The 16536-nt window shown below is 40.0% G+C and overlaps 1 protein-coding gene across 1 annotated transcript in view; it reads left to right on the top strand.

Annotated features, from left to right (window-relative positions):
* The first annotated feature begins 2169 nt into the window (after positions 1–2169).
* LOC132123425 (NLR family CARD domain-containing protein 3-like) overlaps positions 2170–16536 on the top strand; it is a 36946-nt gene continuing 22579 nt past the window's right edge. The window contains exons 1-4 of the mRNA XM_059534025.1: positions 2170–2381; positions 2552–2631; positions 2983–3069; positions 3220–3303. Of these exons, the coding sequence (XP_059390008.1) occupies positions 2591–2631; positions 2983–3069; positions 3220–3303 (212 nt within the window). The 5' untranslated portion in view covers positions 2170–2381; positions 2552–2590. The remainder of the gene's footprint in view (positions 2382–2551; positions 2632–2982; positions 3070–3219; positions 3304–16536) is intronic.

A 16536-nucleotide genomic window follows, 5' to 3' on the forward strand; every position in this document is an offset into this window, starting at 1 on the left:
CTTGTCCTACAACACTTAAAACCATAGAAAGTCTATATAAAAAGGCATTAAAAACATTAAATAAAAAACCGCTATCACACCACCACTGTCAAGTGCTAAAGAAACATAGATTACTAGATTTTCAAAATATGATTAATTTGTCTGATATATAAGGTCCTTCACTCCCTCGCTCCGCCACCGCTGAAGGACTTTATTAAATCCAAAGAAAATTCTCTGAGGACCACACGAGCCTCTACTAGAGGAGACTTGATAATACCTCACAGGCGTACCACCTTCGGTCAGACTGTTCTGTCTGTCCGGGGTGGGAACCTGTGGAATAGTCTTCCTCTAACACTAAGAGAATGTACTACGTATAGCTCGTTTAAAGTCCAGCTGAAAAAATGGCTATGGGCAAATCAAAGCTGTACACATTAGTATGTATGCTTTATTCTCTTTTAAATTGTTTTATGTTGTAATGTGTATATGGATGAGTGTTTGTGAAGTTGAATGTAGTCTTGTTTGAATATTGTATATAGGACTTAGCTAATTTATGAACTGACTGTAGATGTAAATTTTATTGGACAATGTTTTCACAAAGAAGTCACAAAACTAAAACAATAATTTTAAACAACAATAAATAAGAAATTTGTCGTCCAAAACAGAAAACTTATTGTAATGTGATAATGTGATTTAAATTATCAGTATAACTTTTTAATATGTTTTTTTTACCTTCAGTAAACTCAGAAAAGGGTTTAGAAGTTTGACTTTGAGAAAATAAAGAGACAAAGATTATGCAAATGATTTCACTGAAAAGTTATGTCTGTAAAATATTTGTATTATTGAGCCATTTTTATGATGATCTATTAAAGATTCCACCTAAATCTTCATATTCTTTTACTGATTGCTTACTTTTCTCCTTCTGTCTCAGAACAGAGTTAATTAATATTAATTGCAATATTGAATCATATTCCTCTTAATGGCATTTCTGGAGCCAACATCAAAGCAGTGATGAGACATTCACTCTTGCCTAATTGTTTTAGATTGGCCATGTTCTGTATGATCCCAGACCCTCTTTAAACAAACATAGCCTATACAAATGTCTATTTGAATCTTAACAGTGTAGAAATATTCTACTAGAATTTATTTTCTGTTTAGGGCCTGATAACTTTCCAGTTTACATTTTATTTTCCTAATGGTCCAAATATGCATTTCTCAATTATAGAAATCCATGCAGCAAGATATATACTGAAGAGCAAAGAGCTTGATTGGTGTCCATTCTTGATTCTTCATTACTGAATGCTGAGGAACATTATAGCAACAAAGCCTCAGTTATAAAATCATAGAAGCATGACTTGTTAAGTTTCACTATGAATATGTTAATTTTAGATGAGATGGAATTACAAGAGAGTCCTCATTTGTTTCCAATGTGTGGAAAGAGTTTTTCAAGACTGGTCAACTGCAAGAAACACCAGAAGATCCATTCTTCTGTGAAAAAGCATGCTTGTGTTGAGTGCGGAAAGACCTTCAGTACACAGTGAGTATCTGCGAAAGCATCAGAAAACTCTGTTTTATACTTGATTAAATATAACATTATAAGAATGCCTTAATCATTTGTCCATGGAAAGAAAATTACTAAATGTAATCGCCACCTTGACTTAACCTTGTGGCTTCAGAAATAAAAAGTAAAAGTAAGGTCATAGAATCATAGAATCTATCACAGAAACAGTGAATTTACCAACATTCAAGATTCAAGATTTTTATTCGTCACATACAAAATTATATATAGCATATATAACCAGCAGTGAAATGTGAGATACACATACAGTGTGTGCTCTCTGAGTGTTAGTAGTAATAGTAGATTTCTGTACAGTTTAATAAACAAAGTAGGCAAAATCAAAATATTAATTGTATAAGTAAATCATGAAAAATAATCTAAAACAGAATATTGTTAGGGCACTCAAATTTAAATAGCACACTTTAAAACAATAGGGAAACATCCAAATAGGTTATATGAACAATGTCATGGTGAAGAAACAATAAAATAAACATTTTAAGGTTTTAATTTAATGCTATAATATATAAATAGCAACAGGGGGCGGTAATGCATCTATTTACGTTGGTTTCCAGCGGCTGTTAAAAACCAAGAAGAAGATGAATCGCTTCCGATTTCGAAATGTTCTCTACATTATCGTTTGCGTCACAAGTGAGAGTAAAAGTTCAGTTGATGCTTGGCAAATAAAACAAACAGAATCGATTTTATTCGGAATATAAAAACTTTTATTGGAACAGTTATAAAAGCAATACACGTGCAGCTTTTTTGAACTAGTATTTAATTAAATGTCAATCAAGGTGTCTTCTTATTCAAGACACTTGACAGGTGACTTCCGCATTCATATTTACAGGTAAGAAATTAATAATGTTTTTGATGTGTTTAATATTTTATATCACTTGGTTCATTTTTTTGTATATGCAAATTAAAAAATCATAAGTGTTTTTAATTATGTATAATTGAATGAGTACAGTTTATTATTATTATTATTATTATTATTATCTTGAATCTCTCTTTGTCCAGTACACCAGAAGAGATCAGAACCAGAATTAATTCAGCACTATGTGCAGTGACAGATCTATTGATTATCCACAGGATTTCAGGTATAACATTTCTTTAGAAGACGTCATTGACGTAATTATAATTTGAGCTTTTATATTAAGTATTCCTGGTGTTAGAGTATTCATATTAAGTATTAGGCAGCAAAATATATATTTGAAAGCATTTTATTTATTTTTTAAATTCAAGATGTAAATTAAAATATAAGTGTTTCATGATGAAAAAAAATATTATTATATTTTTTTTCTGGTATTATGGTATCGAAATGTATTTCTGGTATAATTTCCTGTTTTTATGGTATTAATATCATGTATTTATGAATATGTGATACAATTATGAAAGCACTTAATTTTTTTGTTGTAAAAAAGATTTCCTTTATTCTGTCTTTGTTATAGTTCAGTTCAGCGGAAGAGATCAGAACCAGATTTCAGTCATGTGTCTGTGAGGAGTGACTGGTCTATGGATAATCCACAAAATTTCAGGTTACATTTCTTTATCTTAACGTTCTTTATCTTTTTTCACCCGCAGTTGCTCCTAGAGATGTAAATGAAAAGTTCAAGAGTGTTTTTTTTTGAAGAATAAACATGATTACAATAATTTAAACAATTTACTTTATTCTGTCTTTCTTTTAGTTCATTACCACGAAAGAGACCAGAACAGCCAGAGACCAGCCATGTGTGGAGAGACGTATCTACAGGTCATCAACAAGATTTCAGGTGTAACGTTTCCTTAGAAGGCTCTATTGACACACACACACACACACACACACACACACACACACACACACACACACACACACACACACACAATATGTATATATAATTGTTTTAATTTAATATGAAGAATTCCTAGCTGTATGATATTCAGTGGTGTGGTCCTAATGAAAAAAGTGGTTTACTATTATCCAGTAACCCCCCTTTTTTTAAAATATTATATAGTTATTTAGTAACGTGAAGTCAAGTCACCTTTATTTATAATGCGCTTTAAACAAAAAAGGTTGTGTCAAAGCAACTGAACAACATTAATCAGGAAAAAAGTGTGTCAATAATGCAAAATGACAGTTAAAGGCAGTTCATCATTGAATTCAGTGATGTCATCTCTGTTCAGTTTAAATAGTGTCTATGCATTCATTTGCAATCAAGTCAATGATATCGCTGTAGATGAAGTGTCCCCAACTAAGCAAGCCAGAGGCGACAGCGGCAAGGAACCGAAATTCCATCGGTGACAGAATGGAGAAAAAAACCTTGGGAGAAACCAGGCTCAGTTGGGGGGCCAGTTCTCCTCTGACCAGACGAAACCAGTAGTTTCCAGGCTGCAGCAAAGTCAGATTGTGCAGAAGAATCATTTGTTTCCTGTAGGGGTGGGTGATATGACCAAAATCATATATCACGATATAAAAAATCTTGATATAGTTATTTTTTCATTTAATAAGTTTTTTTGTGATATTCAGATCTTTGATACCAATTTTCATAATCCTTGTCACCAGTGACGATATCAAACTAATACAAGAAAATAATACAAATAACACCCCAAAAAACTCAAGCTCACTGGAAATAAATAAACAGTCAGTGATGAAATAAGAACAAGAAACTAATTACAAGCAATAGGACAAAAAACTACAATAAATAAGAAATACATTGTGAAAATGAGTTAGTCTTCACTGTGTAAGTTATATCCATCCATCTATATATCCATATATATCCATATATATACATATATATGTATATATATATATATATATATATATATATATATATATATATATACAGTATATATATGTATATATGTATATATATATATATATATATATATATATATATATATATATATATATATATATCCATGTTGTTTGATTTTAATGAATGGCAGACAGGATGAATATTGGACAGCTTCCACTTTAAGACAAGTCTGGATCCCATATACTGTTACATATTCTCTCACAAATGTTTACATTCCCTTAAGATCTAAATGACTGTTTATGAGGATACTTGCAAAGCAGGGCATTTGGACGCATATAACTGTTTATGCAATCATTCAAAGCCAATACATTGGCAAAAATGCTCACGAGCTCTATTAGCAGATGATGCATAGCTTACGCATATCTCTCACACAGAAGCAGAAAAACAGAGCTCATATAGCGCTGTTGTTTGTGTTTCAATGGCATAAAATCAGTTGTTTTAAACTGCAGTACTTAAAAATATGTGCAAACATTAAGTTTTCGTGACCACGCGTGCTGCAACGTGACGTGAACGTGTGCATGCTGTTATTCACTCGTCTGCCTGTATGACCGCGTAATGCATATAAGACTGCCATCATTCAAATAATGAAAAAGTGTTTCAGTAAACAATGTACTTTGCGACACCATGAAATAAACGATAGAGCATAATATGAAACGACAGACTTTTAATTTTGTCCATCCGATATATATATTGTCATATCACCCAGCCCTGGTTTCTTTTGGTCTTGTCCCGGTGGTCGTCTGAGACAAGGTCTTTACAGGGGATCTGTATCTGGGGTTCTAGTTGTCCTGGTCTCCGCTGTCTTTTTAGGGCTGGAAAGATCCTTTCTAGGTGCCGATCCACCATCTGGTCTGGATACGTACTGGATCCGGGTGACTGCGTGACCCTCTGATCTGGATACAGACTGTATCTGGTGGCTATGGTGACTTTGTAATAAGAGAGAAACAGACTAATATTAGTGTAGATGCCATTCTTGTAACGTTGTAGCAAGTACATCAGGTGTTATGGGAAGTGTTCCCGGTTCCGGTTTACCTCATTAATGCAGCTAAAAATCCTTTAACGAATTTGGATATTAGAAGCGTATTAGTATGTTATGTGTAAACCAGGTTAAATAGATGGGTCTTTAATCTAGATTTAAGCTGCAAGAGTGTGTCTGCCTCCCGAACAATGTTAGGTAGATTATTCCAGAGTTTAGGCACTAAATAGGAAAAGGTTCTGCCATCCGCAGTTGATTTTGATATTCTAGTTATTATTAAATTGCGTGAGTTTTGAGAATGCAGCGAATGAGGAGGACTATACTGAGGTGCTAAACCATTCAGTGCTTTATAAGTTATAAGCAAGATTTTAAAATCTACACGATGTGTGATAGGGAGCCAGTGCAGTGTTGAAAGAATCAGGTTGATATGGTCATACATCCTGTTTCTAGTAAGAACTCTAGCTGCTGCATTTTGTACTAACTGGAGTTTGTTTATTAAGCATGCAGAACAACCACCCAATAAAGCACTACAATAATCTAACCTTGAGGTCATAAATGCAAGGATTAACATTTCTGCATTTGACATAGAGTGCATAGGCCATAATTTAGATATATTGTTGAGATGGAAAATGCAATTTTACAAATGCTAGAAACTTGGCTTTCTAAGGAAAGATTGCTACCAAATAGCACACCTAGGATCCTAAATGATGACGAAGAATTGACAGAGCAGCCATCAAGTCTTAGACAACATTCTAGGTTATTACATGCAGAGTTTTTAGGCCCTATAATCAACACAGAATTTATCAGTAAGAAATTACTCGTCATCCAGTTTTTTATATCGACAATGCATTCCATTAGTTTTTCAAATTGGAATGTTTTGCTGGGCCACAAAGAAATATAGAGCTGAGTATCATCAGCATAACCGTGAAAGCTAACACCGTGTTTCCTGATGATATCTCCCAAGGGTTACATGCTAAGCGTAAAAAAAAGTAACGGCCCTAGTACTGAGCCTTGAGGAACTCCATGCTGCACTTGTGATCAATATGATACCTCTTCATTCACTGCTACGAATTGATGGCCGACATATAAGTACGATTTAAACCATGCTAATCAGAATCAGAATCAGAATCAGAATGAGCTTTTATTGCCAGGTATGTTTACACATACGAGGAATTTGTTTTCGTGACAGAAGCTCCGCAGTACAACAGAATGACAGCGACAGAACATAAAACACATAATAAAAGAAAATAAAAATACAAAAAATACAAATAAGTAGATAAGGAATGACAATATACAAATTTACAATTGTAGGCAGGTATATTACAAAAATGCAGTTATGTATGTACATGTATATTATGTGCAAAATGTAAGTGTATACTAAGTATGTGTGTTAGATAAATTAAGTGTATGTGTATATAAATATAAAGTGTAGTGTGTTCAGTGTGTTCAGTGTGTATCAGCTGTTCATAAGATGGATTGCCTGAGGGAAGAAACTGTTCCTGTGTCTGGTCGTTCTGGTGCTCAGTGCTCTGTAGCGTCGACCAGATGGCAACAGTTCAAAGAGGGAGTGTGCTGGATGTGAGGAGTCCAGAGTGATTTTAACAGCCCTTTTGCTCACTCTGGATAAGTACAGTTCTTGAATAGATGGGAGAGTTGAACCGATGATTCGCTCAGCAGTCCGGACTACCCTCTGTAGTCTTCTGAGGTCAGATTTAGAAGCTGAGCTGAACCAGACAGTTACTGAAGTGCAGAGGATGGATTCGATGATGGTGGAGTAGAACTGTTTCAGCAGATCCTGTGGCAGGTTAGACTTCCTCAGCTGGCGAAGGAAGTACAACCTCTGCTGGGCCTTTTTCACAATGGAGTCAATGTGAATGTCCCACTTCAGGTCCTGAGAGATAGTGGTGCCCAGGAACCTGAATGACTCCACTGCAGTCACAGTGCTGTTCATGATGGTGAGTGGGGGGAGTGCAGGGGGGTTTCTCCTGAAGTCCACAGTCATCTCCACTGTTTTGAGCGTGTTAAGCTCCAGGTTGTTGAGAGTGCACCAGACAGCCAGCTCTTTAACCTCCTGTCTGTAAGCAGACTCGTCACCGTCCTGAATGAGGCCGATTAGTGTGGTGTCATCTGCAAACTTCAGGAGCTTGACAGAGGAAGTTTGCAGATGAAAACTAATGCACTTCCATTAATGCCAACAAAGTTTTCTAGTCTATGCAAATGAATGTTTTGGTCAATAGGGTCAAAACACTGCACTAAGATCCAATAGCACTAATAGAGAGATACAACCACGATCCGATAATAAGTGCAGGTCATTTATAACTTTAAGGAGAGCAGTCTCAGTATTATGATATGGTCTAAACCCTGACTGGAAATCCTCACAGATACCATTTTTCACTAAGAAGGAATATAATTGTGAGGATACTCCCTTTTCTAGTATCTTGGACAGAAAAGGGAGATTCAAGATTGGTCTACTCTCGAGTTCAATTCAATTCATTTCAAAAAGCATTATTGTCTATCCCCAATGGGATAGAAAATTGTCTTCAGACAAAAGGCTCAACACACAAACAGTACAAATAATCCTCCTAACAAACTACATTACATCACACACAAAAAAAATCCTTCTGGATCTCTTCCGTTTGACTCAAGACCGGTGAGTGGCGCAGGTGTCACTCATTTCCATTTACTCCACCGGCCTCACTCCATCCCCACGGCTCTTGGCCCTGCCCCACTATATATATATATATATATATATATATATATATTTTAATATCCCATTTCAATGATATTATTCAAAATTAAGTTGGAATAAACATCTTCTTATACTTGGCCTTTTTCACCAAAGGCACTTTGTACCGTCTTCCAGATGGAAGTAATTAAAAAGAGCTGTGCAGAAGATTAGTACAGTCGCCTACAATAACAGAGGCTTTCTCAGTTACAGATTTTTGTCTTTCACCAATTATTTAACTCGTCACATTTATAATCCTCAATAGTCTACTTTTACTTTTAACAGAGGGAGAGTTAAACCAGGACACAATATTAAAAGTAAGAACAGATTTGATAAGTGACTTTTATACAACAATCAAAATATCCTTTTCAATGTTAAAACTCCTCAGTTTCCTCAATAAGCCTAATTGTTGATAAGCCTTTTTAAAAACATTATCTGAATGCTTATCAAATTAAAATTGGGAGTCAATCTCAATGCCAAGGCATTTAAAAGATCCCACGTGTTAAATTTAATCTCCATTAACTAACAAAGGTTCAAAAAGTGAAAAGTGAAGTGAAAGAAAGTGAAGTGACATTCAGCCAAGTATGGTGACCCATACTCAGAATTTGTGCTTTGCATTTAACCCATCCGAAGTGCACACACACAGAGCAGTGAACACACACACACACTGTGAACACACACCTGGAGCAGTGGGCAGCCATTTATGCTGCGGCGCCCGGGGAGCAGTTGGGGGTTCAGTGCCTTGCTCAAGGGCACCTCAGTCATGGTATTGAAGGAGGAGAGAGAACTGTACATGCACTCAGTACTAGGGCCGCTACTCTTCACGCTTTATATGTTACCCTTGGGAGATATCATCAGGAAACATGGTGTTAGCTTTCACTGTTATGCTGATGATACTCAGCTCTATATTTCTTCGCAGCCCGGTGAAACACACCAATTTGAAAAACTAATGGATTGCATAGTCGATATAAAAAACTGGATGACGAGTAATTTCTTACTGCTAAATTCTGAAAAAACAGAGGTGTTAATTATAGGACCTAAAAACTCTGCTTGTAATAACCTAGAACACTAAGACTTGATGGTTGCTCTGTCAATTCTTCGTCATCAGTTAGGAACCTAGGTGTGCTACTTGATCGCAATCTTTCCTTAGAAAGCCACGTTTCTAGCATTTGTAAAACTGTATTTTTCCATCTCAAAAATATATCTAAATTACGGCCTATGCTCTCAATGTCAAATGCAGAAATGTTAATCCATGCATTTATGACCTCAAGGTTAGATTATTGTAATGCTTTATTGGGTGGTTGTTCTGCACGCTTAGTAAACAAACTACAGCTAGTCCAAAATGCAGCAGCAAGAGTTCTTACTAGAACCAGGAAGTATGACCATATTAGCCCGGTCCTGTCAACACTGCACTGGCTCCCTATCAAGCATCGCATAGATTTTAAAATATTGCTTATTACTTATAAAGCCCTGAATGGTTTAGCACCTCAGTATTTGAATGAGCTCCTTTTACATTATAATCCTCTACGTCCGCTACGTTCTCAAAACTCAGGCAATTTGATAATACCTAGAATATCAAAATCAACTGCAGGCGGCAGATCCTTTTCCTATTTGGCGCCCAAACTCTGGAATAACCTACCTAACATTGTTCTGGAGGCAGACACACTCTTGCAGTTTAAATCTAGATTAAAGACCCATCTCTTTAACCTGGCATACACATAACATACTAATATGCTTTTATTATCCAAATCCGTTAAAGGATTTTTAGGCTGCATTAATTAGGTAAACCGGAACCGGAAACACAGTGTATTCACACTGTTAAGAGTAATATAATTACACAGTATAGAGTTAATTTATCTACAATTTTACTTAAAAAAAAGACACTTTATGTGTAATATTTACTTTTTATTTCTCTAGTGTTTTAAAAAATATATATAAATTATAAGATGCAGTGTTACTGAATTACAGAACTCTTAACTACTATCCAAATAAAAACAAGCACAATAACACTAGATCACAGAACTCACAATTTATTGTAAAAAAATAAAGAATTTCAATGTCACTGAATTTACATTGCAAACCCATTGCTCTGTCTGTCTCTGACAGAAACATGTATAACATAAAAATGTTTACCAGAGAAAGCAATATGGCACGACAAGGAGAGTTATGTCATTCCCTCCATATGACACTGACTGAACTGCTGTGAAGAGAGAACTGAAGATGAACACCGAGCCGAGCCAGATAAGAAGAATCGAGGAGCTGATGATACTGCGCATGTGTGATCACCATCTCGGGTGCTGTCCGATGCCAGGAGGACAGGGTGCCGTTGGGGACCTCGACTGAAGTTCTTCCTCTTCTGGCGGTTCCCGGCAGGGCTGGCAGTCCGGGTGATTTGGGTGAGCAGTTGGTCAAAGCCTGGCCAGTCTCTTCCCAGCAGGACGGGCACGGGCAAGTCCCTGACCACAACAACTTCCAGTGGCCAGGTGCCTGTCCTCGTGGAGAGAGTCACCCGCCGGGTAGGTACGTTCTGGGTGTCCCCATGGATGCAGGTGATGGAGAGGCGGGCTTTGGTTCCCATCCGTGGGGGAAACATAGAGGACTGGACCAGGCTTACCACACTACCAGAGTCCAACAGGGCTGTATACGGATGGCTGTTAATGAAAACCTCGGTCTGGGGTGCCTCTCGTGGCGGCTCCAAATGGATGGCACAGCCTGCCAGCCAGGCGCGATTGGGAGAGGGTGGTGGCTCCATTGGCATCGGCTCGTCCTGCATGCCGGGAACCGCTGACCTGCTGGCTGTGCGCTGGGTGCCCCTCTGGCGTGTGTCGCTACTGGTACACCCTCCGGGGAAATGGTGGTGCTCGCCCCCCAGCCTCTCGTCGCATCGTCATCTCCGCTAGCTCAACGGCCTCGACGATCTCTCCCACGGTGTGTGGATTCCTCATTCCGGCCGCCTGCCGAAGGGGCCGTGGCAGGGCATGCAAATACCGGTCCACGACGACGCGTTCGGCCACTTGGGCGGCGCTGGGGTTCCCGGCGAGCAACCAGTGATGGGCGAGGCGGTTGAGTTCGGCGGCTTGGGCGTGGGCTGGCAACCGACTGTTATACTCCCAGGTTCGGAATAATTGGGCCGCGGCGATGGGAGACAAATCCACGCGCGCCAGAATTTCCTTCCGTAGTTCATCATATGATTCCTTTTGGCGCGCTGACATGGAAAAGTAGGCCTGCTGGGGTTCCCCAGATAGCAACGGTGCCAGTATCCGCGCCCACTCTTCGCGGGGCCAGTCCTCTCGAGTGGCGATGGACTCGAACATGCCCAAATAATTTTCCACGTCGTCGTGGACAGTCATTTTCGGAAGGAGCTGGGTGGCTTGAGTGCAGGGGTCCGGCAGTGGAGCCCGCTGAGCGGCCGTGAAGCGGAGAGCGGCGACTTCGCGCTCCGTTTCTCCTTGCGGAGCGGCCATATACTCGACAATCTGCTGCTGTCGAATGCTTATTTCTGTCAGGTGTTTTAGAAGCTCTTCCATAGCTGGCGAGGGAGTCACTGCCTGATGAAAAGCAAATTAGTGAGCCGGTAGAGTCGTGTGGGTCGGTGATCCTTCAGCAAACTGCCTGCATTCTCCACCAGTGTGGCGGGCTGAGGAATCACACGACAGGTTATAGTGAAAAAGTGAAGTCCCGGAGGGTGTATTTATTGACAGATGATTTAAACCGTGAAGGTGCCAGTGATGTCTGGTGCTCGTCCTCGGTGCCGCGTGATCCTGTTTGCCGGCCGGCTTAGTGCAATGGGACTTGGTGTCCGGTGCTCGGGTGGCGGGCTGGTCGCTCAGCAGTTTTCTGGAGGGACAAGAGACACAACATTAGTTTCTGTCGTCTGGAGATCCTCTCTCCCTGTGTCATCTTCAGGCGCAGCTTTTATAGTCCTCTCCTCATCTGCTTCAGCTGGGACCGATCAGCCCGCGGTGATTGCGTGCAGGTGAATCTCCCTCGTTGCCAGGGCGACGCTGATAGGTGCCCGGGACACGGCTCACAACAGCCAGTTTGAAGGTTTTGGGGATATATCCTAATTACAACGAGGAATTAATAATAGTCAGAAGAGGATTATGCCTTTTGGAAGCACCACTTTTAGGAGCTTAGATGGAATAGAGTCTAAAATACATGTTGTTGGTTTAGATGATTTAAAAGTTTATACATTTCTTCCTCTCCATATATTAGAGAATGAGTGGAACTGTTCCTCAGGGGGTCTATAGTGTACTGTCTGATGCGATACTGTAGCTGATGGCCGCATTGGTTACAATTTTATCTCTAATAGTTATGTTTGTTTTCTTCTGAAAGAGACTAAAAGTAATCAGATCTAGCAGTTTTTAATGCTTTTCTGTAGGATAGGTTACTTTCCTGCCAAGCAATACATAATACCTCTAGTTTTCTTTTCCTCCAGCTGTGCTCCATTTTCTGTGCTGCACTCTCTAGGGGTGCAAGTGTTCTCACTATACCATGGTGTCAGACATTACTGCTTAAAGGAGCAACTGTATTTAAAATGCTAGAAAATAGAGAGTGCATCGTTTCTGTTACATCATCAAGTTGTTAGGAGGTTTTGGATATGCTAAGGAATTGGGATACATAAGGAAGATTACTTACAAGGCAGTCTTTTGTGGTAGTGGTGATGGTTCTACCATACTTGTAACAGGAAGTATAATTTACAGTAGGGCTGTCGCGATAACCGCAAAATTGTAATACCGCACTATTGACAAGCAAACCGCAGAGGAAAGATAGCAACCGCAGAAACCGCGGCATCCGCAGTGTTCAGGTTTTTTTTTTTTTTTATGAGGCTGTGGCCTTATTGTTTTTTTTTTCAATTTGTCACTGTGCATTCAATGTTAAATAAATTAATGATACAATATAGTCACGACTGTAATTTTCTCTAGCCGTTGTAGCTTTATGGTGCTTCGTTAGTTTTGAATAGGCCGGCTGAAACGATGGGAGGCGTTCGATCTCGTCCCAAAACCTAATGTCACGTTGCCAGTTTGGGAACATTTTGGCTTTCAACCCAATGAAAAGGACGAGCCAGCGAATATAGATGAGCCGATATGCAAAATGTGCTGCAAAAAAGGTTCCTGTGACACTGCAATACATCTAATTTGAGGTCATCGGGACATTCTAAAACGCTTAACGGGAAAAACGCTTAATGTGGTTTAATGTACCAATACAGTGATATTAACAGACCAAACTCACTAAACATTATATTAATAAAGTATATTATCTACAAAAAATCAGATGATCCCTGAATATGAATTCAACGCGTTTAATAACACGTTATGCCTTTTCCTCTCATAGAAAACCATCATAAGGCTTAACGTGTTATTAAATGACTTGCATTCATATTCAGGGATCATCTGTTTTTTTGTTTTGTTTTTCTTTGTACATTGTATACTACTTTATTAGTATAATGTTTAGTGAGTTTGGTTTTTAAAAATCACTGTCTTAGTACATTAAGCCACATTAAGCGTTTTCTTATAACGGTTTTCTATGGGAGGAAAAGGCTTAACGTGTTATTAAACGAGTTGCATTCATATTCAGGGCTCATCTGATTTTTTATAGATAGTATACTTTATTAGTATGATTTTTAGTGAGTTTGGTCTGTTAATATCACTGTCTTAGTACATTAAGCCATGTTAAGCGTTTTAGAGTGTCCCCTGTCATCCAGCGCAGCTGCCCCCTCAAGCATCAGATCGCGGAGCAACATCAAAAAGAACAGCTGAGACCGGCCGACAGTTAGGAGTAGCTGAAGCCTTTGCGAAATCTGTAAAATACAGCCGTGAATGTAACAGGCATACCTGCTGAAGTCACGGACAACCTCTGCGTCAGTGCCCATACCCAAGAGAGCGTGAGCAGATAACGAGCTCACACGCTATCTGCATGAGGAGTGCATCGACTCCAGCGTGAATCCACTGTCCTGGTGGGCCAGTGCCATGATAATCAGTCTAGATTTCCGCTGCTGTCCAAAGTCGCGCGCACATACATGTAATACATGTTAGAACTTGATTTCTTAAAAAAAAAAAAAAATTATTGGAAAACGCATGTTCTTGTTGCTGTTTGGCATTTAACAATAAATAAAAATGTTTTAAAACGTCTCTGTCAGTTAAAAAAAGCAACAATATATGCTACATAACTCAACGATAGAGCTTTGTATGCAGCAAAATCAGGATAAATTAGGTATGTAAAAAAAAAAAAAAAAAACAGCGGTAATACAGCATATCGTGCTATTGAGCCACCCATAATAACCGCAGGGGAAATTTCTTAACCGCGACAGCCCTAATTTACAGTTTTATCTATATGAAGTTTGCACAAAACTATATAATGATCTGAGATATCATCACTTGGCTGCATAATTTCAACACTATGAACATCAATTCCATGTGACAGTATTAAATCTAGAGTATGATTTTGACAATGAGGAGGTCCTGAGACATGTTGTCTAACCCCAATAGAGTTCAGAATGTCTACAAATGCTGATCCCAATGCATCTTTTTCATTATCAACATGGATATTAAAATCACCAACAATTAAAACTTTATCTGCAGCCAGCACTAACTTGGATGTAAAATAAGCAAACTCATTAATAAAGTATGTATGGTTCCCTAGTGCCCTGTATAAAGTAGCGAGTACAAACATCACATGGGATTTATCATTAACATTTGTTTCTCTGGATGTGGAGAGATGGCTGCCGTCCGTGAAGGAGCGGAGGAGTCGGCGCCGTTCGCCAGGTGGCCGGAGCCTGCTGCCATCCGCCGGAACGGGGAGGAGCAGGGAACGGGGGACTCCTGCTGGCTGCCCAAAACCGGAGGAGCCGTCGCCGTCCACCGGGCGGCGGAGGAGTGTCGTGCCGTCCGCCGAGGGCCGCCAGGCACCGCGGAGGAGATCACCCAGCTGGTGGAGGGCCGAGCAGCAGTGCGTCTGGGAACCGGAATTTTTTTTTTTTCTCCTCTCTCCCCTCTCTCGTCTCTGTCGCTCCTCCTTCCATCTCCTTTTCTCTCGCCTCGCCTGTCCTACCCCCAGGTTCCCGCAGGTCCCCGTGAGCGGTCTCCCCCGGAGGGGGGGGGGGAGTAGAGCGCAGTCTCGGGAGTACCCCCCGGCCTGCGAGGGGCGATGGGGGTATGTGACGAGTGGGGCGGGGCCAAGGGACATGGGAGCGAGGCCGGTGGAGTGATTGGAGATGAGCTACACCTGTTCGACCCACCGGTCTCGAGGCCCACGGAGGAGATGGAAGGATATAAAACTGGAGCGACGACAGTGAAGGACGAGAGAGGACCAGGCCTGGGCTTTTAGTTGTGTTTTGGTTTTTATTTTGTGCGCACCAGTCGCCCGTGAGGGGCTGGTGCGCTGTTTTGTGTTTATTTTGAATAATTAAATGTTATTTGATTGTCCGCCGGTTCCCGCCTCCTCCTTCCGGATGAATATGAAAGGTTTTATCGTTACAATCGTTAAAACTGACTGTGTCGAATCTCAACGACAAATTACAAAAAGATGTATAATTTCAGAAATACAATCTTTAAGAAAAATTTTCAATTCTGTCAGCTATAACTCATGCGAGGGGGTGTTTCCCCAGAGACAAAGGAACGTTTTTCCCGCTTCAGATCGCGGACGTTCATTGGTTGTTCACGCAAACAGAGGCGTGAACCAGTCAAGCCATAAGAACTGAAACCAGGAAGTTCTTTTTCTTGGCTTCTTGCTCTTCTTCGTGCTCTTGCCCCGCTCTCGGTCCTCTTCTATCTCCGTTGATCTCAGCACGGCGGCTGAGAGAACAGCCTGTTCTCATGGCTCCTTCGGGAGCTTTCATCTCTGTTGTTTTCATTTCTTTTACTTACTAAGTTCCTCTCTACACGAGGAAGACGAATTCTGAATCATTACGTTTGTTGGACCTTTCAAATATCGCGCGATTCCGCAGCAGCCCCGGAAGACACGAGAGAACACGCCCGATCACTAAGAGACCACATGCAAGTATCATTCTCTATGGAGATTTAAATGCTGCTTAAATGTTACCTTTATTTATATAGCGCTTTAAACAAAATACATTGCGTCAAAGCAACTGAACAACATTCATTAGGAAAACAGTGTCAATAATGCAAAAATGATAGTTAAAGGCAGTTCATCATTGGATTCAGTTATGTCATCTCTGTTCAGTTAAATAGTGTCTGTGCATTTATTTGCAATCAAGTCAATGATATCGCTGTAGATGAAGTGTCCCCAACTAAGCAAGCCAGAGGCGACAGCGGCAAGGAACCGAAACTCCATCGGTGACAGAATGGAGAAAAAAACCTTGGGAGAAACCAGGCTCAGTTGGGGGGCCAGTTCTCCTCTGACCAGACGAAACCAGTAGTTCAATTCCAGGCTGCAGCAAAGTCAGATTGTGCAGAAGAATCATCTGTTTCCTGTGGTCTTGTCCTGGTGCTCCTCTGAGACAAGGTCTTTACAGGGGATCTGTATCTGGGGCTCTAGTTGTCCTGGTCCC

The sequence above is a fragment of the Carassius carassius genome, chromosome 41 (assembly GCF_963082965.1).
Source record: "Carassius carassius chromosome 41, fCarCar2.1, whole genome shotgun sequence".
NCBI lineage: Eukaryota > Metazoa > Chordata > Actinopteri > Cypriniformes > Cyprinidae > Carassius > Carassius carassius.